The sequence below is a fragment of the Cornus florida genome, unplaced genomic scaffold (assembly GCF_030987335.1).
Source record: "Cornus florida cultivar Cherokee Brave unplaced genomic scaffold, ASM3098733v1 CherokeeBrave_3.0.0_Hap2_Chr02, whole genome shotgun sequence".
Classification (NCBI taxonomy): domain Eukaryota; kingdom Viridiplantae; phylum Streptophyta; class Magnoliopsida; order Cornales; family Cornaceae; genus Cornus; species Cornus florida.
This window is the reverse complement of record NW_026775572.1, coordinates 1,511,420-1,538,467: the sequence shown is the minus strand read 5'-3', so window position 1 is coordinate 1,538,467 and position 27,048 is coordinate 1,511,420. Positions and strand designations below refer to the sequence as shown.

The 27,048-nt window shown below is 35.1% G+C and overlaps 1 protein-coding gene and 1 long non-coding RNA gene across 2 annotated transcripts; both read left to right on the top strand.

Annotated features, from left to right (window-relative positions):
• Positions 1 to 530: 530 nt before the first annotated feature.
• On the top strand, positions 531 to 10,938 carry LOC132288832 (kinesin-like protein KIN-14L). The gene is made up of 19 exons (XM_059789889.1): positions 531 to 597; positions 913 to 1,070; positions 1,189 to 1,335; positions 1,428 to 1,668; positions 2,266 to 2,357; positions 2,457 to 2,528; positions 3,555 to 3,656; positions 4,348 to 4,422; positions 5,028 to 5,109; positions 5,594 to 5,689; positions 5,817 to 5,990; positions 6,080 to 6,186; positions 6,324 to 6,499; positions 6,647 to 6,814; positions 6,975 to 7,225; positions 7,503 to 7,666; positions 8,530 to 9,704; positions 10,290 to 10,465; positions 10,543 to 10,938. The coding sequence occupies exons 1-19, from the start codon at positions 531 to 533 to the stop codon at positions 10,617 to 10,619; spliced, it is 3,600 nt and encodes a 1,199-aa protein (XP_059645872.1). The 3' UTR covers positions 10,620 to 10,938.
• Positions 10,939 to 11,857: 919 nt separating this feature from the next.
• LOC132291633 (uncharacterized) lies at positions 11,858 to 12,937 on the top strand. Its single transcript, XR_009476426.1, has 2 exons — positions 11,858 to 12,152; positions 12,678 to 12,937. It is a non-coding gene; the product is annotated as an uncharacterized LOC132291633 (long non-coding RNA).
• The last annotated feature ends 14,111 nt before the right edge of the window (positions 12,938 to 27,048 follow it).

Genomic DNA, 27,048 nt, shown 5'->3' with positions numbered 1-27,048 from the left:
CTCGTACTATGAAAAAGCCCAAATGCCCAAAACTTAAGCCCAGTGCAAAAACAACCCAGATTCTGTTAAATCTAATCCAACGGCAGATACTGGTAAAGTTGAACGGTTGAGATCATTATTCACACCAAACTAGCTGTGGCCCTACCAATTTGAATTCAAAAGCACCGGTAACGGTACAAACTCGAAGCCAGAGCTTTGGTTCCGAACCTAACGTTTCCCCCAATAAAGTGAACCAGGCTATTGAAGAAACACATTCCATTACCAGTCCTGATTTCAACTCAAGAAAAGTCAAGCTTAGTAAGTAAGATACTGATAGATACAATCTCTCCCTATAACTTTGTCTTTTAGTTTTTAGGGCAAAGATTCCAAGGAATAGAATTACGTTCTTGAATAATATACACTTTCATTATATATTCATTGTTGTGTATATATGTGTATGTACATAAAGACCGTTGATCCATTAAGATTTCTGATTTAGGGTTTTCTAATTGTGATCTCATTGTTTAATGATACAGTAAGATAGGGTTTTAATGGAGGATCCCACAAGAAGAGGGCAACATGACTTGAATTTGGCTTCAAGAAAGGCTGAAGAAGCAGGTTATTATAACATTCTAATTTTTCCTACATTTTGTTTGGTTGCTGAGAAGATGTAAGAAAATGATAAGAATCTTGAATTCTCTTATCATTCGTTTTCAACACAAGAAACAAGAATTCTTATCATTTTACTTTTGCTCATTATATTTATTCTTCTTTGGAAATCCCAATATGAAATAAACTATAAGATTCGTAGTTTTCTTTTCTTTTCATTCTTTCAGTTTCTCCGCACAAACAGAGCTCTTTGATTTTTTAGTTTTTTTTTTTAATCAATATTTAGAGTTATATAACTTATATATGTATATATATTTTTTGCAGCATGGAGGCGATTTCAAGCTACCCAGTGGCTAGATTGCTTAGTTGGACCACTTGGCATATCTACCCAGCCCTCAGAGAGAGAATTCATTTCTTGCTTGAGAAATGGTTTGATCCTATGCTATGCGATTAACAAAATCCAACCAGGATCAGTCCCAAAGGTATTACTACTTCACACACACACACACACACACAGTGACACACAAATTGTTTGTCTTTCTTTTGATTTTGGTTAACTTTAGTATTCTGATTTTTTTCTCTTACTGAAATTACTGTAAGGTTGTGGAGATTCACCTATCTACAAATTCATTAACATGGGATTCTCAGCCATTGCCAGCATATCAATATTTTGAAAATGTTAGAAATTTTTTGGTAGCAGTTGAAGAGTTGAAACTGCCAGCTTTTGAAGCCTCTGATCTAGAAAGGGTGAATATATAACATCTTTACAAAATTGTCCAACATCTTTGCATATGCAACATCCAATGTAATTGAAACTTTTCATTTGCTACATTTTTTAGGATAATTTGGAGGTGGGATCATCAACTAAGGTGGTTGATTGCATTTTGGCCCTTAAAGCATACCATGAGTGGAAGCAGACGAGTGGGGGGAATGGAATTTTTAAGCCTCCAAGATCACCCCTGGTTATGCTGTCTGCTAGTAGGATTCATTCGCGAGCTCCAGGAGCAATCTCATCAGACCCTTGCAGGCGATTGGAAATGTCCGCAGTCTGTGAAGAGAGGGAAACTCAGAAACTTGAAGGTTTTTTCAGTCTCTCTTCCTTAAATATTTGTTTGTTTGCAGGAAAACCGAGGGAATTTGTCGTGCATCTATCGCGCAAAAATTAGAAATAAACAACTATGATTATCAATAAAATAAAATTTGTTTCTATAATTGAGGTTCTTCTATATTTATAAATCATAAATAAAATTTTAAGCTCCCGTGCCATGTTTAGAAATTAAATATAATGATAGCCGGTCTCATCGAATTACAGAACATGCTACTTTAAAAATATATATATATATTACAAAACTTAGAAGGTACATTTTTATTTGTTAGAGGATTGAAATATTTAAGTTGCACCCTCTGTAATAGCTGAAGCTTGAGTGTGGTTAACATGGTATCAGTGCAGGTAAAGTCCTTGAAGGGGGGGTGTGTTGATGGATTTAAATGTTTAGGTTGTTACACCCTCTCTAATAGCTTAATCTTTTAGAGTAGATGGTGGTTAACATTATTCAAAAAGAAACTTTTACTTGAACATTCTACATTGCTTAGCTGTCCTCGATAATATTCAGTTACCTAAGTTTGGATGAATTTATTTGTCTTCTCTTACCCTTTGTAATGCATTGGATTTTGTAGCTTCAATTGTCAGCGCTCTTGCTGAATGTATGGTTGACATGAAGGAAAACATAGACAATAACCTTCTTGCTTCCTTTCATAATGCAGACCAGGTAATTGATGGTCCTATTGACGCACGTAATGTTTACTTTGATTTTTAACAGTAAAACATATTGAACTATCGGGCTAGAGTTGAAGTAGTCTTCTTACAGGATCCAGTCGAGTTGTTCAGCAGGATCATGTCATCTTGTTTGGATGAACATCGTCAAAACAAGTTCCCTGAGGTGTGTTGGTATTCATGACAAGCTGATTTCATTGTTACTGCGTACTGGTTTGTGCCAATAACTGTTGCTAAATGCTCCTTAGCAATTTTTTGTTTCATTTTGGTAGGTTCTCCTATAGTATACGATAATTTTAATCAAGCATGAAAGGAAGGTTTAACGACATGAGATGGATGAAAACACAGAGGAAAATTGCATTGTTTTGCGCACTTTTGTTCTTTACCTTTTTCCTTTTCTTGATAAACATATTTTTAAATCTAGTTTAGAGGGAAAGGTAGATTTGCAGAAAACAGCTTTACTTTTCTTGATAAACATAATTTTATCAGTAAGGCTGAAGGGAGCTTTTGGAGGCAAAAATCCAGGATTCGGTGGCCTAAAATCTTGTTTAGAGGGAAAGGTAGATTTGCAGAAAATAGCTTTACAAAAGCTTAGTGTTACTACCATATTGTTACTATAAAAATGAGAAAAGATGTTAGTGACATGGATGGAGTGGTTCTAGGTAATGGTCTATTTTCTAAAAAAACATGGCTCTGACATGATACTTTTTCCTTCTGGTAGAGTTTTAGACTTCAGAGGAATATCCTTTGTAAATACATTCCAGAAAGGATTCACCAAGAATATATTTAGGAAGTTCTCTCTCTCTCTCTCTCTCTCTCTCCTTTTTTTCTCTCCTTTTTTTGAGAATAAGGTTCGCATTTTCCTCTTACCTTGTCGATTGTGCAAATTAAGTGACAGACAAACCTTATTTTACTAATTATTTCCTAAATAAGTGTAGAACTATGTCATTTAAAAAATTTAGTCGAACACTCTCAATTATCATTGAAAATTGAAAAGTGAACTTCCTTTGCATTCTTAGAACACTAAGTATTTCCTTTGCTGAACTTCAATTGCATAGGTTTTATTCTTTCAGAAATACAATTCAATTGTGATCAATACCTTATTGTTGTATCCACTCATGGAGATTGATTTTAACTTTGAACTTGTATTTTTCGAAGTTCTAATAACAAATATCTTCTTGTCCATGACTAGTTGGAATCGCTGTCTGGAGATATTTTTGGAGAAGGAAGTAGCTCACTTGCCTGTTTAACATCTACACCTCTTGAGAATTCAATTTCTATTGGAAAGCACGTGGTATGTTTTATTTTAAACTTGTGTAAAACATGTTTCATATAATGAGATTACTGTTGAAGTTTTCAGTATAATGAATTTGATCAAGTATTTAAATCACAGTCAATTTTAGTTAAGAACCATGGTTTTAATCTTACCTTTCATTTTATTTAGTCTTACCCTTCATTTTATGACATTTCTCGTTCTAAACATAATTTTATAGTAATCTTACATGATCCCGGCCTCTTTATGGACCAAAATCTAGGTGCTGCATTTGATTGCCAATCAAATATTATACTCAAAGACAGTTATAGACTTGTAGTTAAAATTTATTACTAGGTTTTTTTAGCCATCTTTCTTCATTTTATCAACTTCTTTGTATTTCCTTCCTATCTTGTTTCTCTTTCAAATAAATGATTATATGGAATTTTCAGTAACAAGAAATACTAAGTCCGATGGAATTAGTATCCTTTCATACCAGTTTGCACGAGCAACATGGAACCTGTTAAATTATTTACAGTCTTTCCTTTTTGAAAATAATGAATGGAAAAATTAAGTTTAATGCTTCACTTATTTTAATGTAGATGACATATAATAAGGATGAATGTTTGATAGAATATTGGGGATCCTCACATATGCAAACACATGCATATTTATATGTGATAAATAAATCACTTACATTTTTATGTGTCATCGTATGTATTCTTTCTTACAGTGTTGCAGAGCTTGCTTGAAAAAGGGTAACTGCAATCATTGGCATCTATTTCAAGTGCAAGAGAAAGAACTTTCAGTAAGATCTCTGGGCAAGCATTTTTAGTAGTTACAAGTGTGGACTCCTTGTTATATTTGAAATGTTGCAATATGTGATGTTGATGTTTTAGTGAAATTCCACTAAAATTACATCATCAGATTTCATGAGAAATCAAAATCTAGCTTTATCATTTATTCCTTGGAAAGTCTACATTATTTTTCTGAATATGGATTCTAGTGTACTCCCTTGCATTTATTGTTTGTTCTATTTTGAGCTACAGTTTATTCTAGTGTTCCCTTGAATAATTTTGTTGTTTTTTAGCAGTAAGATCATATCCCAATTAGCAGATTTTTTTTTTTAAAGCTCTTAAAGTAAAACTATCTTTAATAAAATTGCAATTTATTATTAATAAAACTGTAATAGCGAAGTCTCAGAGTAATTGCGTACTTCTAGTATAATTTTCTGCATTATAGTTATCACATTTGAATACGAAGATAGAGCAAAATGGATGTTATACGGCTCCCCTACTCTGTTTTAAATTTATAAAGCCTAGCTATCTGATCTTATGCAATCATATTTTGGTGATACATTGCAAGAACAAGACCATCATTTGAATTAATTGGGTAGCATCGTTTATCTTGCAGAATATCAAGGAACTGTTGTCAAGCACAAAGAGGGAGTTTAAGGACTTACAGTCTCAGTTGCAAAGCGATTTGAAACAACTGGGTATGTTAGCAATAAAAGGATTCTCAGCAGCATTTTGAGTTTCCCAGTCAAGAAAAAGCTGTGGTCCTTGACTCAAAAGCATGTCAACTGTAAACATGATATTTGTGTGTTTGTGTGTGTGTATATTAGAAATTCACTGTGAAAATGATATTGATTTACAGCTTAGGTCCGATATATTTCTTTTCTTTGGTCTTCTTCAGTCCATGATTTCCAGAATTCAAAAAATAGGCAAGAGATCTGTATTGTTGTTTTAGAGCTAGTGTAATTTCCCTCTTATAGTTATAACAGGCCAGGTAATTTTTTTTATTTGATGAAACTGAAACTGGTTGACAGTGAACTTATACGAAAGTTAGACGTCCCCAAACCACAAATTTTGCTGGATTCTGTATCTAAAAACATATGGATTTTAAAATTGTTCTGCAAGTTTCGTAATGAAAGTTCCATTGAAAGTTTAATGCAAATCTATTTTGCTGCATGGATCCAGGAAGTCAGGTACAGGAGCTTTCTACTGCAGCTCTTGGATATCACAAGGTTGTGAAAGAAAACAGGAACTTATACAACATGGTTCAGGATTTGAAAGGTATTTAACTTCTTTATGACACAAGTCAAGTGTATCAACACATATGGTGATCAGATTCAATTTATTTCTTCACTCGTTAGTTTTTGAGTGTAAAAAATTTATAATTTTAGTTGAACTTTTTCTTCAGGAAATATCCAAGTTTACTGCCGAATCAGGCCTTCCTTTAGTGCCGGAGCAAAAAATGTGATAGATTTTATTGGAGATGATGGTTCATTAGTGGTTCTAGACCCTTCGAAGTCCCATAAAGATGGGAGGAAAGTTTTTCAATTCAGTCGCGTGTTTGGTCCTACTGCCTCTCAAGGTAACTAATTATCTTACACCATATTATTTTATTTCAAAGTTTTCATTAATTAATCATCTTTTTGTAATAGCATTTTTTCTTATTGTCAGATGAGGTGTTTAGGGACGCTGAACCATTAATTAGATCTGTGATAGATGGTTACAACGTATGCATTCTTGCTTATGGTCAAACTGGATCTGGTAAAACACATACAATGGTAAGATTTTTTTTTATCTGATTTAACTTTAGCAAAAAATATCTTCCGTGATCTTTTATATTAACCTTATTATCTGGTTTAGATTTCCCTTTTAAACTAGCATGATTTTCCTACCTGATATATCTCTCTGGTGACAGTGTGGTCCTTTTGGTGGATCAGCTAAGGAGCCGGGAATTAATTATCTAGCTCTCAATGATCTCTTCGAGCTGTCTAATAGAAGGAAGGACATTATCAAATACGACATTCATGTTCAAATGGTCGAGATATATAATGAACAAGTACGAGACCTTCTTGTAGAAGATTCGTCATCAACAAAATATCCTTTTAACCTTTGGATTGCCACTTGTATTTTCCCTTGTTCAAAATAACACTACCCAAGCATTTCGAAATAAGAAGCTGCTTAATTTGTTCCTCCACTTTAAATGTGCCTTTGCAAAGATACTGTATTCTTAACTATCAGCAAATTAGAGATACGGAGCTGTACTAGTGAGAGTGGCTTGAATATTCCTGATGCCACAATGCATTCTGTGAAGTCAACTACCGATGCTATTAACTTGATGAAACTTGGGGAGGTGAATCGTTCTGTCAGTTCCACAGCCATCAACAACCGAAGTAGTCGTTCCCACAGGTCAGCATCTAATAACTTAATTATACTTCCTGGTTAGGTTAGGATATTATTTGGAAAGTTAGCTTTTCCAACCATTAATATAACAAACTAAATTGCTGCATAAAGTAAATAAAAATAAGTTTTTTTCTTAATACTTATGGGGGATTATATTTATCTACAGCATTCTGACAGTACATGTTCATGGTAAAGATGTATCTGGAAGCATCCTTCGTAGTTGCCTCCATTTGGTGGACCTTGCAGGAAGTGAGCGAGTGGACAAGTCAGAAGTTACGGGAGAGGGGCTCAAGGAGGCACAGTATATTAATAGATCTCTTTCCTGTTTAGGAGATGTGATCACGGCATTGGCTCAAAAGAACTCTCATATTCCTTACAGGAACAGCAAACTTACACTACTCCTGCAGAACTCTTTAGGTTGTTCAAGCTGCTCTTTTGTGCTTCAATCCGATTTAACATTTCATCTATCACATCATGCTACGTGATTTTTCTTTAAATTTTGATTTCTAAAATCATAATGGCAGGAAATATATTATTCTTCTCTCTCTCACACACACGCACACACTCTGGAAGTGTAACTGTACTTTGCTATGGTCTTATGGAATTGGTGAAACTACAAATCTAAGAGGCCTAATTGAGGGGAGTAGAGTCTTTTTATAACTAGAACTTGATGTATAATGTTTATATTGGACAGGAGGACATGCAAAAACATTGATGTTTGCACATGTGAGTCCTGAAGGAGATTCTTTTGGGGAAACAATGAGTACTTTGAAATTTGCTCAGAGGGTATCAACTGTTGAACTTGGTGCAGCTCGTGTGAACAAAGAGAGCAATGAGGTTATGGAACTCAAGGAACAGGTAAAATGCAAAACTAATTCTTTCAGATTAATTGCTTGACTGTATTATATACCTTGATGATTCAAAGGTTGCCTGTTCAAACGTGATGCCTAAAAGTCAACCTAACGTATGGCTAAATTGGATTGGTTGGTTTCAAATAATTGTTTTTTTCACAACTTTGTGGACAATTCCAATCTGTGCTATGCCACAAGGGTAGTCCTTTTTGGCACTTCTTCCCATGTCTGCCACTTGAACGCAAATAATCATTACAGCATGTTATGTACTTTGATACATGCATCATGGTTCGTTTGATTTGACTTTGATGTTATATTTCTAGACTAACACAAGTGTCAATGTCCAAACAGTGGTTGATTGCACCAAACTAATCAGAAAGTTAAATGGCATTGTGGCTAAGATTCGTATACTGTAATCTCATGGAAAGAGTGAGCCCGAACGGGGTCACCTCACATGACATTTTGGGAGAATAAAATTTTAAAATGGTAACTTATTGCTCCAGTCTTCATGCATCTGCATAACAATAATGACCAGGAAATAACCTTGGTTGTCAAAACCTTTGCACGAGTTTTGCCAGTAAGCCATGGACAGTCAAACTGTTTAGTCCGAGGATAAGCTATGATATCCATTAGTTTGGTTTTAAAATGAAAGCGATCTTTGTAATTGTCTGATAAAATGGTTGCAATTGTCTGATAAAATGCTTTCTTCCATCCAATAAGTTTCAGAATGAGATACGATCATTCAGGGCAGCTATTTTTCCTTTGTCACAGTATATCTCCTATGTAGTAGTTATTGTGTAATTAAAAATTTACCTCCCTTCCCTCAACACCCCAACGGAAAAAAATGTTTGATTTGCTAACACCTTGCAGATTGAGAACCTCAAGAAGGCATTGGCTAACAAGGAAACCCGTTCACAGCATAATAAACCAAGGGAACGGACACCATCAGAGAAGGCAAAAGAAATGGCTGAGAACACTCCTCCACGCCCCCAAAGGTTGAACATTGAAAATTGCAGCATCATGAAAATGGAGAAAGCAACAAATTCTGAACACAGGAAGGGGCCCAAAACCCCATCAGAGAAGGCTAAAGAATTGGCTGAGAACACTCCTCCACGCCCCCAAAGGTTGAACATTGAAAATTGCAGCATCATGAAAATGGAGAAAGCAACAAATTCTGAACACTGGAAGGGGCCCAAAACCCCATCAGAGAAGGCTAAAGAATTGGCTGAGAACACTCCTCCACGCCCCCAAAGGTTGAACATTGAAAATTGCAGCATCATGAAAATGGAGAAAGCAACAAATTCTGAACACTGGAAGGGGCCCAAAACCCCATCAGAGAAGGCAAAAGAAATGGCTGAGAACAGTCCTCCACACCCCCAAAGGTTGAACATTGAAAATTGCAGCATCATGAAAATGGAGAAAGCAACAAATTCTGAACACTGGAAGGGGCCCAAAACCCCGTCAGAGAAGGCAAAAGAAATGGCTGAGAACAGTCCTCCACACCCCCAAAGGTTGAACATTGAAAATTGCAGCATCATGAAAATGGAGAAAGCAACAAATTCTGAACACAGGAAGGGGCCAAAAACCCCACCTGTATCAAGTCGGTCACGAAGACTAAGTTTGGAAGGTCCAAGATATGTAAATAAGGAACCAGTGCAGATTAAAATATCAGAAGCTGTGAGACAAGATATGTATGGCCGGCTTCAAGATGCTGAAACCGGTTCAATGCCAAATGGACATATCAATAATGGTGGTTCCATAGTGGATGTGTATCATCAAAGGGCTTCTCGAAGCCCTACAAGTTCGGCTTATCAAAGTCGAGTGGTAAAACCGGCTAGTAGAAAAAAAATTGAACCTCTTCAACTATCCAAAACCCCTGAGCCACCGGTGCATGGTAAAAATGAGGTTCAAATCGTGATGAAAAGCGAGCTTACTTCTACAGAATCTCGGACATCTAGATTGAATAGTGGTACAAATGGAAAAAGATCTCAAATAAGGAAATCCCTTCGAACAATTGGAAAATTGATTAACGGCTCTGAGAAGAGGTAAGTAAAACTCATTGCTCAACTAGTATTCTTTCATTATTGTTATATTAGCATTTTGATGAGATTTCCTCTTCATATAATGGATAGTATCATGAAATGACATGGACATTCTGACACAACAACTTCTCAGTTACCTGGATATTGACTTGTTGAGGGCACAATAATGTGCACATATTCATTTATATTATGCATTTTCTATGGGGCAGATGTATATACTGAGATAAATTATCAATGCACTAAATTATCATGTTATATGATGTGTACTGAGCAAAATCCTCTGAATCATGCAATTTATAAATGTATTTTTTCACAATCTATTACTCTATTAGCTCATTATATCTCCTCTACTAGTTCACTTCGTCTATTTTTTATTTTTTTAAAGAATGCACACTTGTTCACTTTGTCTAACATATTTCTAGGGGTGTGAGAGGAATTTCATGCCCAGCATGTGGCATCCATGGACATGGCTACTCTTAACAAGCATCTATGCTTCATAGATAATTTACCTTTATCAAACAATACACACATGAATGAAACCTCTTTCAAACATTTTGTTTAACGTGCTGCACGTCTATAAAATTATAGGAACCAACAGAGAGTTATTGAAGTAGAGTCATCTATCAATAGCATAAGCAGCATTCAAGATGTAACGTCACCAACTCCAGCTAATGCGAGAGGACTGAGGAGACAATCTTTAACCGGAGTTCAAACATCAGACAGGTCCCGGAGATCTTCTCTTGTAGGGAACTCAACTGTCTCTTGTAAGTGAAATCAACATGAGCCTTTCCTCGCATTGTATATGCCATTTCAACTCCTTACACTAATTTTCTTTTTGTAGGTGCAAATGAAACTAGGAATGCCAAGACTCCCCCACCAGTTCGTGCTTCTTCAAAGTTGACGAGGCAGTGGCTATAGATTGTTTAAAAACCAAGCACAGAGGACTGTGGTGCAGTGCTTTGACTCGAAGCATATTGACATGCTGACATTTGAATTGAAGAAAGTCTTCCTGACAACGAGCAAGAGTAGTGTCAATTTCCATTGACATGTTTATGTATAGAGGGAAATGGTAGATCAGAAGCAGACAAATTATTTGTTGATTGTTCACATGATCAATAATTCATCAATGTGATTTTTAGTCCCATTTTGTCTGCAAAATATGTGCTGGTTGAATCAATCATACGCTTATGGGCTTTTGTACATTCCAGGTTTCATCTCTTAACACCAGTCTAACTAATAAACCATGCATGCCATGTTCAAACTGCTGTAGGTTCCCTTATTTATTTATTTTTGCATTTTTGGAAGTTTCACTTTTAACTTCTGAAATGAGTATGGACTATGGGTAGTGGGTAGCTCTCTCGCAAACCAGTTATCTGCAACTATTATTTGGATGTGTTCTCTTTAAGTCATAGATATATTTGCTGGAGAGAGAAGGAAAGGCGCGAATCTTAACATTGCTCTTGTGAGATGCAAGAGAAACTTGTGGTGATATACCTTCCAAACAGTAGAAATATGCGAGAATGTGAAAAACATTTACCAAGCTGCAATTCTAAACTTTTTTATTGCTTCTACGTTTTGTTTACTGGTCTCTGTGATGATTGCAGACAACCAATTTTCGAAACAATATTTGTGAAATTAAGTACTCTCTTTGGTTTTATGATTGATCTTATTGGTAACAGTGTAGATTTTCAAACAATATTTGTCGTTTCTTGCACATTGCTAAAACGAATCGTAACTTGATATTTAGAGATATCTTTGTTCGAATTTTGTTATGACCAAGAAGGCAATGAAAGCTGCCCAATAATCTGTCCAGAAGAGTTTGATGTATGGTAGTTTTGGTTATCTGTTGGTCATTTTTTATGCAGAGACCAGGTCCAATATTAGCAGATTTTTGACCATGGAAAACATTTGGTTTGATGTTACTAGAATATGGGGATAATTAACCCAACCTGAGCAGAGAGGTGTATAAGCTTTTCTTGCGCTTATTGTTGCATAAATGAAGTGTTAATTATTCTTGGGTAAACTTTTTAAATGTATAAATGATGACTTCATCCTCATGTAATCTCTCACGTCATGTTTCTCAAGTAAAATTGAGACCCAATTATTTTTCTTGCAGTGCCACTCAAGTAATACTTGATTCAAAATTTGCCACGTCATGCTTTATTATTATTATTATTATTTATCAACCACCATTCTGGACTTTGTGTGTTTTGTTTTTTTTTTTTTGGTCATCAATGGATCACACCGACACCACTGAGAAAAAGCCTAGAAATATGAGCCTTTGATTCGTCTTTTATGCTCTCTCTCTCTCTCTCTCTCTCTCTCTATCTTTGCTTCTCTAAATTAATGATTTCTTCTTCAAGCATGTTGCTTTTACGTTGTAAAGGATGGACTTGTTGATCTAGTTCACAACAAATACAGGCTCTCAATCTCCACTTTGCGTATCTGTAGGTATTCAATCTTATATCCCTTCTCAACCTTGTGTTTTGTTTTTTAAGTTTTTGAATCGATTCTACGATTGATTAAAATTCTGAGATATGGGATTGAGAAAAATACTTGTCCCGAAAAGATTGGTTGATTTGAAAGGTTTTGATGAATATTACTCTCGTGTTTGGGAGAAAGATGAGGAGGAGGAGATTGATGGTTTGTTGACATCCGTAGAGCTTGGTGATATTGATATTATTTCAGTACTTTTAGTTGGGATGGGGGGTCTTGGGAATATAACCGTTGTCTATGTGCATTTAAATCGTGTTCTTAAATATAGATTGATATAGAATTACAAGATTTAAAGAAATTTAATGAATTGATCTTCCAGCTCTAAGATTGAGCTACCATAAGGATCTCTCATTCTATATAATAAAGAAAGGGATTTTCTTAATTTTGTAACAAAATCGTCCGTGGGGTGGAGGATCATTTATTCAAGTTCACGACACCTATGTTATTTGGTGATAATTTGAAGTTTACTTAATGGTTTAGGCTTGAGTGATGCTTCTCTCAAGACAGTTCCAGATGAAGCTTTCAAAATGTTTCATCTTAAATATCTAATCTTAAATATCTAAACTCGAGAGGAACTAAGGTGAGAATGGTCAAGACATCTTTCAATTTCAAATTCAAGATTCAATGCTCTGAAACACAACATATTCAATGTTTCGAAACACAACATAATTCTTGTGTATGAATTGCAAAATATTTGTACAAACAGCAAATATAATAAAACTTTGTATAGTTTATTTTAATTTCAATTTTTCAGCAATATAAGGTGTAGTGGTTTATTATTTGTGATGCATGATTATGTTGAGAATGTAGTGGCCAAATTTGTTTTTCAGTGACTATATGTTAGAGAGTTGTGCAGGGTAGTATAATTGAATTTCAGAGGTTTCCACTGTCGCCATATATATACACTCATTTTGGTCCCTGTATTTGTATAATTGTATTGCTAAAGCATCTGTTAAATTTCCTTCACATCTGGTTAAGGTGGACTAGAGTGTTGAAGGAGATCATGAAAACAGCACTTGTAGAATTTCCAAAGGTCCAGCTTGTCACAAATGGTATATATACAAGAATTATAAACTTGAACTCTCAGGTCGAGATTGAGACATGCTAATCAAAATTGAACTCATTTACAATAATGTTATGTTGGGAGCAACGCATCGATTGCTTGGATTTGAAACGTGATGAAATTACGTCCCGATTGAAGGAGGATGGGGAATTAGGTCAAAAATTGTACTATAAAACCTAAGCCTAACATTGGAACCATCACCTTTCCTCTAAGGGACGGTTGAGTCAAAGGACATTAAGGCAATGTTTGGAATGTTGGAAAAGAAACTAAATGATAACGTTAGTTAGGAGGGAAAATAAAGGACATCAAGGCAATGTTTGGAATGTTGGAAAAGAAACTAAATGATAACATTAATTAGGAGGAAAAATAAAGGACATTAAGGCAATGTTTGGAATGTTGGAAAAAAAAATAAATAATAACATTAGTTAGAAGGGAAAAGAAAACAAAGGAGATGAGATAGTTTAAATTATGTATTGTATTTGGTTGATGAAGAAAAAGAATGGATAGTAATCATGGGAAAAGAAAGTTAATAACATTATTAAAGAATGGATAATAATCATGTTTGGGAGTAATCATGCATGGGAAAAGAAAGGAAATAATATCATTAAAGAATGGATAATAATCATGTTTAGGGTTGGGGTGGGGAAATAAATTAAATGATGCTATTTAATGAATTTTACTATCTTATCATGTTTCATAAGTTTTGTCTCTTATAAAAATAGCAGGAATAATGGCAAAATCAGATTAAATTTTTTTTATTAAACTTTGTAGTCATTTCCTCCCATTTTTTAAAGATAACAAAATTCACAATCATGCCTAATTTGTATTCCTTTAAATTCAACCATTTCTTTTCGTTTCTTTTCTTATCCTTCAATGATTTGTACCATGCACAATGTAGCATTTTCCTCCATCACCTTTATTTTCTTTTCATTTCCTCTTATTCTTAATTAGCAAGAATAATTTGCTTGTATTTATTTTATTTTATGTATATATATATATACTAGTGCTATATATTCGGTGTGATGAAAAAGTTGGAGATAAATGAAGAACAAATGTAACAGTTATTTTGAAATAAATATAAAATGATATGATAGTAATTTAATGATCATTTCTTTTCTTATCCAAATAAAAATATTATCATTTTTTTTTTCATAATTTATCCAAACATGAATAGATGTTATTACAATCATTTATTTATATTTTCTTTTTTCTTATAATTAATGTTATCATTTCTTTTCTCTCCCTTTTATTCAAACAAAGCTTTAATGATTTGTAGCATACACAATATAGCATTTCCCTCCGTCACCTTTCTTTTTTTTCTTTTCTTTTTCTTTCATTTCTTCTGTCCAACCAAGCTGGGCCTCAGAATTGGCATACAAAGTTAAACATAGGTGATCGGATCAAATCAAATTAGAATGGGTGCGAAACCGGTCAAGAGAGTTTGCAAACTAGTACGAGTACTTGTGACTTCCTCATGCAATATATATGTAGAAATGAAGGTACATATATGTTAAATTAAATTTCAGATTTTTCTGCTGAGAGAAAAATGTGATGGTATTTTTCATTTTTTTTTTTTTTTTTTCAAAAGCAAAAGATTAAAAATAAATAAATAAATAAATATAAAAAAAAATAGGAGTGATTGTATAACGTATTGCTCAAATTAAACATATATGTACATTTGTTTAAAGGAGGGCATATTTGAAGGAATTAAAAATCAGTCATATGTGAGTGGATTTAAAAATAAAAATAAAAATAAAAAATTGAGTGAAATAATGATTTGATTGAAGAAGGGTAATTTGGTCTTTTGAAATAAGAACTTGAGGGCATTTTTGGATCTAAATAATAATTCTCAATAACAAATATAATTATTTTACTTAATTCAATTATAAAAAATAATTTTTTAAAAATAAACTACTTTATTATTTAGGAGTTAGGACTCTTTATTTAACCTAAATTTAGTTTTCCTATTTTTATTTTTGTGTGATTATTTAATATCCGTCTTGGAATAAATGTGTGGATTTAAGTCCTGTCTTCTGCTCAAATGGTTGCGACGAAAAATGGTGGGGGCATTCCTCTATCGATCATCCACATCAACCTACAAGGCTAGCTGTAACTGAATTGTCATGGACCACACTTTTATATCATATTAGTCCACTTGTTTGGAAACTTATTAAATTCATAAATAAATAAACATATCATGTGTGTGGAAAAGTGACTGGTATTGCTTGCCTAAAGAATATATATATATATATATCCTATCACAAATGGTTAATTATCATACAAATAAATCCACCAATTATCATTTGCGTGGATAAAAAAATATAGTGAACGACGACCAAAAAAAATAATAATAGTAAATAATAAAGAGAAGAGAAGAAAGTTATATATATTCTCGACTCCTTCCGTCTCTCACTTTGCTTGCATCTCCTGCCAAAATTGACTAAACTTGCCAAAATTGACTAAACTTGCCTGATATTTTTACTTTAAATATATATATATATTAGATGGTCATGGTAACACTTGATGATAATTTTTTATTTTTTATTAAAGTAAAGTTTTAGAAATTAGATTAGTAAATGCAGATAATCGAAATTTAATATTTCAAAATTAACCATAGACACTAATTTACTGGGTTAAGCATCTTTTTCCATCAAAACAAATAAATTATCCTCTACTAATTGCAATAATTGAAAATTTCTATGAATAAAAGTGTAAGGTCAATACTTAAACATCAACAATAATTCAATTAGGCCGTTTCATAAATTTAAATGTCACCACAAATTATATAAAAATACATACTAATGAAAAACTTTTAAAAAGATAATATTAGAATCATAACATAAGCCAATTCCTTAAGTCGGGTGCGTGAGTATTAATTAAAAAATAATAATAATAACCATAACAAAAGCTTTAATTTTCATTTAACCTTTTCTTTTCATATATATATATATATATATATATATATATATTGCAGAATCATTTCTTTTCCTATTATTCTATTTTGATATTGAGGGGGTAGTTCACCCTTTCATGATACTAATCTTTAGTATAATGTGAGAGCTTCAAGTCAAAAGTCAGATTAGTTTCGAAAAATCCATAAATATTAATTCAAAAGGAAGAAAATCGAACCAAGAAGTGACGTTCTCATAAGCCAATTATTCTACTTCCTCAAAGTTACTCAAAAAAAAAAAAGAAAAAACAAGTTATTTTATTACTACCCTTTTCAGTTATATTCTTAAATATTTTCATGTCATTTGATGACATGAGAAAATTTGAATGGCTTATATTTTCAGGATATAGAAGACCTTTGACACTGTTAAATTGTTTCATTGTAACACAACCATCATGATTTTGAAATAAAGAAACATTATTTTTACATACGAAAAAAAAATGTATATATCCAATATTTTCTAAATCTTGAAATGACAAGAATCTTATTCACTGAATTAGCTCATTACAAAAATTACTAGTGTATGAAATAATATAGCCTCTAACAAAATAAAACTTGCATCACCTAAATTAAATTGAATCAAAACTCATTTGGAAAATGAAAAATACTAAAGTATGGATTAAAATAACATTCAATTCCATGCAACAAAATTGAGAGAATGCGATTTTTATGACATTTTTCACTAGGTATATTTTTTGTTATAATGTCCACATCATAAATTATAATATAAGTTAGAAATATCTTTTTTGTTTGATTAATTCATTTTGACATACTATTATATAGGTGAAGTGTATATAACCCCCCTGAACTTTTAGTCAAAAACACAAAACCTCCCCAAACTAATAAATGCCCCCTGATTTATTAAAAATGTACAATTTAAGGACAAAATTAATAGTCTTCGATATCAGAGGTCACCGGAGATGTTTGGTTACAAAATTACCCTTTTGTAAAACGATGTAGTTTTTCACGTGAAATTGGATTAAAACTATTATGGACGAGAAGTTCAGCTCCCTATTGATGAGCCATCCACTTCTGGGAGTCCTACAGATGGAATATGGATGCACCTCTGCGCATGCTATTCTAGCTTCTAACCGGGCAGAGGGCTATTCCTCTTTCTGAATTTACCGTATTCTGGCGTTTGGGGCTTCTATTGGTGATGTGTTAAACAAATCTGAACAGACAACACATTATCACTTTACCAAACACCCACCTTATTGTCCACACACTTCAGCGCCAAAGCCAAAAACCAACCAGTCCATTGCAATTGATTTGAAACCCTAACTCGTCAATTGCAACTAATTTGAAACCCTAACTCGTCCATTGCAACATAACTACGATATAGACTCACCCCCCAACCTCCCTCTCTCTCTTTTCTCTCTAACTTTCTTTTCCCCTCTCTTTCCTTTTCCTGGTCGGCGATGGAGGCACTGCTCCGGTAGTGGTTATCAGCGTTGCCATCGAAAAAGCGGCCGCAAGGTCGCGGCTACGTAGGTGTATCACAGCTTGGAAAGGTCTCCTTCATGGCCGTCGTGAAGAGGGTTGCATTATTGGTCAGCAATCCAACAATTTTAGAGAGGGACTGCTACCATGGGTTGCCATCTATGGTGGTTTCCAGGTCACGCTCCCGCGGTTATACAAGAAGAAGGCAACGTCATGAAGGTCACTGGTCAGTTGAAAGCAACGGGTCGCTGTTCTTTGCAGCGACTGTAATTCTGCACTGGACCACCGTTAATTGCTGAAGGAGGAAACAGGTCGCCGATGGATGGAGCGACTAGTTTGGGGGTTTATTACTCTCCCTCTCTCACTCATTAACAATGGCAAAATTGCCATTTTAAATTTACAGCAGAGGTTATATGCCTCATATGAGATGGGTAGTGTGGAGCCTGATAGATACTGTACGCCAAGGCCCAACTTATTTGGAAGGTATTTTGGTTATTTTCGCACTTCTTATGTTGCCCTAGTGCAAAAGTATTTATTCATACTGAACTCTCTGTATCTGAAGCCATTTTTTATTATCATAGTGAAATCATTGCAACCCTTGGACGTAGCCCTGAATTTTGGGTGAATCAAGTAAAATCTGTGTGTGTTCTTGTTGTGTATGTGTTTGATCTATTTATTGTATTTTTCTGTTTAATTTTGCAACAACTGGTATCAGAGCCATTAGGTTCGAGTGGGAGCGATGGGTACAGAAGAAAGAAAGATCAAGATCGACAAGTTCAATGGTACAGATTTTGGGTTCTGGAAGATGCAGATTGAGGATTATCTATATCAGAAGAAGTTGTATCAACCTCTTTCCGGAGAAAAACCAGCAGAGATGAAGGATGATGATTGGGCTCTTCTTGATCGGCAGGAACTAGGGGTCATTCAATTGACACTGTCGCGTAACGTTACCTTCAACATAGCAAAGGAGACGACAACAGCAGGTTTAATGACTGCCCTTTCAAATATGTATGAGAAACCCACTGCGTCTAATAAGCTATATTTGATACGGCAATTATTCAACCTAAGAATGTCAGAAGGCGCTTCAGTGACTGACCATCTGAACGAGTTTAATATTGTTATGACTCAGTTAAGCTCTGTAAATATCGAGTTTGATGATGAGATTAAGGCGCTGCTTCTCTTATCCTCTTTACCAGAAAGCTGGAACGGTACTGTTATAGCAGTGAGTAGTTCTTCAGGAAAAAGAAAATTGAAATTTGATGATGTTAGAGACTTGATCCTCAACGAAGATATTCGCAGAAGGGAAACAGGGGAATCATCTGGATCTATTTTTAATACCGAGGGTAGAGGAAGAACTTCTGAAAGATCAAGCTCAGATCGCAGTAAATCCAAATCCAAACACAGAAGTAAGTCGAAAATTTGAACCTGATGGAACTATGGAAAGAAGGGGCATTTAAGTTTTGAGTGTCGAGCACCAAAGAAGAAGAGCGAAGGAAAACAGGAATTTGTAAACACCGTCAGAGAAGAGATTGTTAATGCTCTGATTTTGAGTGTAGATAGTCCGGTTGAGTCTTAGGTTCTAGGCTCATGTGCATCATTTCACTCTACCTCGCATCGTGAAATCATGGAAAACTATATTAGTGGTGATTTCGGAAAGGTTTATCTGGCTGATGATGAGCCCTTGAATATTGTGGGTAAAGGTGATGTTCGGATCAGGCAACCTAATAGGGTTGTATGGAAGATTTAGAATGTGAGGCATGTTCCTAGCTTGAAGAGAAATTTGATCTATGTGGGACAACTTGATGACGATAGGCACACAGTTAATTTTGTAGGTGGCTTGTGGAAAATCACCAAGGGATCCTTGGTCGTGGCTTATGGAAGCAAGACAGGTACTCTATACTTGACAACAAACACCAAAAATGCCATTGTTGTTGCTGATGATGGCGTAGATTCAAACTTGTGGTATTGTAGATTAGGTCATATGAGTGAGAAGGGGATGAAAGTACTTCTGTCGAAAATAAAACTATCGGGTATTAAATCTGTTGAAGTTGGTTTGTGTAAGGACTGTATCTTCGGGAAACAGAAGAGGGTCAGTTTTTCAAAGGTTAGCAGGACACATAAGACAGAGAAATTAAAGTTGGTTCATACAGACGTGTGGGGGCCTTCTCCAGTTTCATCTTTTGGCGACTCATTGTATTATGTTACATTTATCGATGATTCTACAAAAAAGGTATGGATTTATTTTTTGAAAAATAAATCTGAAGTATATGATACTTTCAAGAAGTGGAAGGCCATGGTGGAAAATGAGACGGGTTTGAAGGTGAAGTGTTTGAGGTCTAATAATGGCGGTGAGTATGAAGACAGGAGCTTCAAAGAGTTCTGTGCTGTTAATGGAATCAGAATGGAGAAAACTGTTCCTAAGACCCCGCAACAGAATGGGGTTGTAGAACGCATGAACAGAACCTTGAATGAGCGTGCTCGGAGTATGAGGATACATGGTGGATTGCCTAAGATGTTTTGGGCTGATGCAGTTAACACTGCAACATACTTGATCAATCGGGGACCTTCTGTTCCTTTAGATGGAGGCTTACCAAAGGAGGCTTGGAGCAAAAAAGAGGTAAATCTTTCACATCTGAAAGTGTTTGGCTGTGTTTCATATGTATATATAAGTTCTAATGTTAGAAGCAAGCTTGATCCAAAGTCAAAAAAATGTACTTTTATTGGGTATGGCACTGATGAGTTTGGTTATCGGTTTTGGGATGATCAAAACCGGAAGATAATTAGAAGCAGGGATGTCGTATTCAATGAGAAAGTAATGTATAAGGATAGGTTAGCATCAGATTTTACTAATGCAAATGCTCAGGCTGAAAATAATGAGTTTGTTGAGTTGGAGGAAATCTCTAAGGAAGATGTGCAGGGGAGAGTTCAGAATAATCCGAAAATATAGTTCCACAGGTGGAACAAGACACACCTATTACTGCATTAAGACGGTCCTCCAGAGTCTCCAAACCTACATAGCGTTTCTCGCCTTCTTTACACTATTTGTTATTGTCTGATGGTGGTAAACCGGAGAGTTATGATGAAGTAGTACAGGTTGGTGATTCAACCAAGTGGGAATCAGCTATGCAGGATGAGATAGACTCACACATGTCAAATCAGACATGGGAGCTAACTGAACTACCAAAGGGAAAGAAGGCTTTTACATAACAAGTGGGTTTACAGAATTAAGGAAGAACATGATGGCAACAAGCGTTACAAAGCCAGATTGGTTATCAAGGGATTTCAGCAAAAGCATGGTGTTGACTATACTGAGATTTTCTCCCCGGTTGTGGAGTTGACTACAATCAGATTAGTGCTTGGAATTGTGGCTGCAGAAAATTTGCATTTAGAGCAGTTAGATGTGAAAACTGCCTTTCTCCATGATGATTTAGAGGAAGATATGTATATGAGACAACCACAGGGATTCACAGTGCCAGAAAAGTAGGGTTTGGTATGCAAGCTGAAAAAGAGCCTATATGGTTTAAAGCAGGCCCCCAGACAATGGTACAAGAAGTTTGATGGATTCATGTGCAGTAATGGTTTCATGAGATGTTATGCATATCATTGTTGTTATGTTAAGAGGTTTGACAACAGCTACATTATCTTACTATTGTATGTTGATGATATGTTGGTTGCTGAGTCAGTCTCGAGGAGATTAAAAATCTGAAGAAATAATTGTCTGTGCATTTTGCGATGAAAGATTTGGGTAAAGCAAAACAAATTCTTGGCATGAGGATTTGCAGAGACATAATGGGTGGTACTTTGAAACTGTCACAAATAGAGTATGTTAAAAAGGTTTTCAGCAGATTAAGCACACAAGATGCAAAACCAGTGAACACCCCATTAGCTAGTCACTTCAGACTAACTAAGGAACAATCGCCCAAGACAGAGGAGGAACGAGCATACATGGAAAGAGTTCCATATGCCTAAGTTATAGGCAACATAATGTATGCCATGGTTTGTACCAAACTGGACATAGCACATGCAGTGGGAGTTGTGAGCAGGTACATGAGTAATCAAGGCAAGCATCATTGGGAGGCGGTAAAATGGATCCTTAGATACTTGAAGAATACCACAGAAACATCACTATGTTTTACTGGGAAGGGGTTGCATTGCATGGTTATGTTGATTCAGACTTGGCTGGTGATATGGATAATAGGAAGAGTACTACGGGGTATGTGTATACTTTGGGTGGTACAGCAGTGAGTTGGGTCTCTCAGTTGCAGAAGATTATGGCTTTATCAACCACAGAAGCTGAATATGTTGCAATTACAGAAGCTAGCAAGGAGATGATTTGGTTGCAGGGTTTTTTTAAAAGAATTGGGTAAAAAGCAAGAGAATAGTATTTTGTACAGTGATAGTCAGAGTGCTATTCATCTTGCTAAGAATCCGGCGTTTCATTCTAGAACAAAGCATATACATTTGAGGTACCATTTCATACGCTTACACTTAGAGGATAAAGTTTTATCACTTGAGAAGATCCATGGGAGTAAAAATCCAGCAGATATGTTAACCAAAGCAGTGACAATTGAGAAACTCAAGCTTTGTTTAGCTTCAGTTAGTGTTCAAGCTTGAGGACAAATGAATGAGTTGTTGTGGTGTTTTGCTATGTATGAAGGCATGTGGGAGTTGACAGTTTGATGTTTATCAGTCTCCAAGTGGGAGATTGATGTGTAGTGTGGAGCCGAATAGATACTGTACGCTAAGGCCCAACTTATTTGGAGGGTATTTTGGTTATTTTCGCACTTGTTATGTTACCCTAGTGTAAGGGTATTTATTCATACTGAACTCTCTATTTCTGTAGCCCTTTTTTTATCATCATAGTGAAATCCCTGCAACCCTTGGACGTAGTCCTGAACTTTTGATGAACCAAGTAAAATCTGTGTGTGTTCTTGTTGTGTGTGTGTTTGATCTATTTCTTGTGTTTTTTTGTTTAATTTCACAACAACATGCCTCTTTCACCGACAAAATCAATCAAAAAGTGATCCCTGGGTTTTTTTGGCAAAAATTGGACTAGTTTAAGGGGTTTTCTGCCAGAAAAAAAGTTTCTAGGGAGAGAGAGTAAAGTTCAGAGGGGTTATATGCACTTTACCGTATTATATATTATAATTTAGCAAAATCCAAAATAGCCAACGAAGAGATTTTGTGGTCATTTGATGCATTCATATCCCACATGAACAAATGACCACAAAACTCCAATTTTTAGCTGTTTGGTTGGGCCTAAAACTCAATTTTCTAATTTACTTGGTTCAGTAGCTGCTAAAATCAACCAAGTTGTTGTCAATTTTTTTTATAAAAATAAAATAAATAAATAAATAATTGTAGAAACCATCACCAATGAAAAGCTCATGTGGGTCTCACTGACGCCTTACTTGTCTTATTATTTATGTCGGGAGGTTATTTTTAGGTAGAAAAATACATGAATACCGTGATGAGAATTAAAATGTCATCGCCCTAGCAAACATTCCACAAGAAGATATGTGGACGGCTGAGATTCCTTTTAGGCATCTCAACAATTAAAGCAATACAAACCTTAGGGGATGTTTGGAATGACTTGTTATTTAACCATGTGTGATATATATTCGTTATTCATTGCACAACCTTGCAATCATAGTTTGCAGTAATGGTGTAACGGATTTGAGTGAATATTAATATAGGTCGAATTGGCCGATTCATAAAGATGTGTAATAAAATTGGATCCTTAAATAAATTGTTACGAATAAGACGATATGACTAATCATGCCTCCAACTCTAACTCATGTTCTAAAGTTGATTACTACCCATTTGCTAACTCTTTTTGGCACAATACATAATTTAATATTTTGTCAAAACTAATCCAAGCAACTACACAATCATTAATGTGTTTTTTTATATTCCATAACAATGATGTTGAGTAGATAGCAAAAGGCTATACATTGAAATTAAGATCATCACCACCCACAAAAGTCCTAAATTCAATATTTTGTATCTTAATGTCCCTAACACAACTCTTGAAAAAAATTACCTTTTGTCTGGTTAAATAATAACGCTTATCATAACAAAGTATGATTAATCTCTGGACTTGAAACCAGAGCTTATGTATATATATATATGTATGTATGTATGTATATATGTATGTATGAGGAAATTGAGGATGATTAGGACAGGCCAGCAACTTGGACATTTATGTTGATTAAGAGAGGATCGGCAGCTTGAACCTCGTTGACGAAGAAAGGAAAAATGGGCACGTTGGACAGTTACGTATGAAGAGTCGATAGGTGTCGAGTGAACAGTGATCGGGCATTGTAGCACCACTTAAAAGTAAAATGTTAGTGCGATGGGTCAAACTCAAATAGTTAGGTAATACCTAACTTAATTCTAACTTTACTTTTGGACACTTATCTTAAATTGATTGGACAACGTCACCAAGTTGTCCACTCACGTATGAGGAGTCAGTAGGTGTCGGGTGAACAATGGTCGGGCATTGTAGCACGGCTCAAAAGTAAAATATCATAGCAGCGGGTCAAACTCAAATAGTTGGTTAATACCCACCTTAATTCTAACTTTATTTTTGGACACTTGTCTTAAATTGATTGGACAACGTCACCAAGTTGGATGAAGTGATTGGACAGAAGCATTTTCCATTCAAATAAGCTAAAGTTATGGAAAATGTTATTTTTGACAATAAGTAAATATCGACAAAAACCCGACTTCCATATCGCAACAAATTATTTGCGCATAACACTCTCTCTCTTCCTCTGCGTACAACCCTTCCCTCTCACCCCTCTACAAAACCCTCCCCTCTCTTTCTTCACGTGTTTTCCGGCAACGGCAGTGAACTGAAACAGCACTACTAAACTATGACAAGGCCGGAGACGAACTGAACTTAGATATCGTCGGATCCATAATCAAATTCCAACCAGAAACCAGCTCGGATCTATGGCTGACATTCCGTCAATCTTTTCCGCTCCCGGTGAATCTCCGTCACCAATTGAAACAGCAGTGGACTGAAACGACGCTATTAAACTATGACAAAGTCGGCGACGAACTAAACTCATGTGATATCGTCGGATTCGTAATCGGATTCTAACCAGAAAACAGCTCAGATTCATGGCTAAAATTCCGTCAATCTCTTCTGCTTCTGGTGAATCTCCGTCACCGATTGTTTTGGTGGAAAATAATTGAAGCCGTTGAAAAAAATAAAAGCATAAAGTAAATTTTATGAGTCAGTTTTTATCGATTGTTTTCTAGTCGGGCGGAATAACAACGTTCGCAACATCACCAAGTTAAATGAAGTGGTTGGACAGCCCTTACCTTTCTTCCAGCCTTTTGACATTTCATCCCATCGTTGCAAAGGAAGAATCCGACCCTTAATAGGTGAAGTAACGGGTTCCGAAATCATAAGCTCTTCGTTATGGGCCGACGTCACATGACTTTGCGATGAAGAACCTTGTATTAAGCCACCCTCATCTGCTACTTCTCACAGTCAAGGGTTTTCTCCAGTTAAGAAAGGTCGGAAGTGTCGCCAGTCTAGCTCTGGTGGTTCTCCACATGGCCGTGTGTAAAGGGACAAAAATATTAAGGATTCGCCTGTTATTAATGTGTCTCCATCTGTGGATATAGATGTTGTTGGTAGTGACGTTGGCATGCGGTCATATTCCTCTGCCAAGTCGGGGGCTCAGTTGGCGGACTCTTTTACTTCCGAATCATCTCAATCTTTTACAACTCAGCTAGCTTTGCTTGTGGGAGTTACTAACCCCACACTTACTGACACCTTTTGAATCTGTCTGTTGTCAAGACTGCGATCTTGACATAGGTGTTAGTTTGTTTTGCTAGCTTTTGTTATGGTTGTGGGTCCTGTTTTGTTTTGTTATGATAGATAATCCTTGCCTTATAGATGCCGTAAAAAAAAATAATAATAAAAAATAAATGTAAGCACGTACATGCACTTGGTCTCTAAAGTTAGGACAAATTTACTGACATATCATATACTCGTGTGTGTGTGTGTGTGTGTGTGTGTGTATATATATATATATCTCGTTTAAAGATTTAGTTTACATGAAAATGACATATGGCGATAAAATTTCCATGACAAAAATAATAATAATAAAAAACGTGGATATATGTATGAAGACTAGATTCTTCAGGAATTGGGATTATAATGGCATCATCATTCGGAAATATTAACATGTCTATTGGTGTACCAAGTTGAACTACCAAAATCAACTGTTTTAAAGGTTCAATGATTTAAGTTCTACTAAAAGAATAACCAACCAACTCACAAATTCGCCAAATATTTTTAGCACATATTCGCATAAATTAATTCACAAACATGAACACTCAAAAAAAAAAATTGACTATACAAGATGGAATAGCTCCAAATTGGCGGTCTTAAAGTAAGGTTGCAATTGATTTGATTCGACCTGGCCGAGTACTGTCTATTTGAATTTAAGCTCAACTCGAGTTCAAATACTATTATGAAAAATAATAATGTTGCATTTGGAGCCATGAAATAGACACCTTAAAATTGAAGATTAATTTAGTTTAACCTAAAGAGTAAGATATTCTCGCTGTGAGTAGGACTGCAAATGAACCGAGCCGAGCCGAGCTTAGGTCTGTTCGGGCTCGGCTCGTTTGTTTACAGGGCCTGCTCGGGCTCGGGCTCGAGCTCGGCTCGTGACGAGCTCAGAAAATTGAGCTCGGGCTTGGGCTCGTCTTAATTTTAAAAACTCGGGTTCGGCTCCTGAAATTTCTTTTAAAAAAAAAATTATTTCCAAAATTAATTAATATTCCACAAAAAAAAACAATGACATCATGTTCCATCATTGTAATTATAATAAATCAATGCTAAAAACTTTCAGATACCATCATTGTAATTATAAAAAATCAATGATTTCATACTCCATAATAAATCAATGCTAAAAACTTTCAAATACCTAATTATAAAAAATCAATGATTTCATGCTCCATCATTGTAATTATAATAAATCAATGCTAAAAACTTTCAGATACCATCATTGTAATTATAAAAAACCTGGCGAAGACAGCAAACAGAGAGGACGGACGATGACAAAGAACGGCGAGGACAACAGACGACGATGACAGAGAACAACGAGAACAGCAATTTGTTGGACCCTACCTCTATTATTTAACCCAATTAAAATTATAAAAAGAAAATAAGAAATATATTTTATAATAAAAACAAAATTGTGGTGTTTAGCTTTAGATAACATGATGATGATTCTCCAATATTAGTTTATTTGATATTATTCTTGTGGTAGCTAACTTTTAATATGTAAATTATTAATTTAAAATAATTATCATTTCTAAAAAAATTGTAGCATAGTTATTGATTCTGTTAAAATTGTCTTTGATAATCT

Excerpts from the sequence above, each read along its gene's own strand:
- LOC132288832 (XM_059789889.1), top strand. The coding sequence starts at position 531 with ATGGAGGATCCCACAAGAAGAGGGCAACATGACTTGAATTTGGCTTCA. Across the intron at positions 6,187-6,323 it reads CTGGTAAAACACATACAATG|TGTGGTCCTTTTGGTGGATC; the intron begins GTAAGATTTTTT and ends CTCTGGTGACAG. Across the intron at positions 7,667-8,529 it reads TTATGGAACTCAAGGAACAG|ATTGAGAACCTCAAGAAGGC; the intron begins GTAAAATGCAAA and ends AACACCTTGCAG.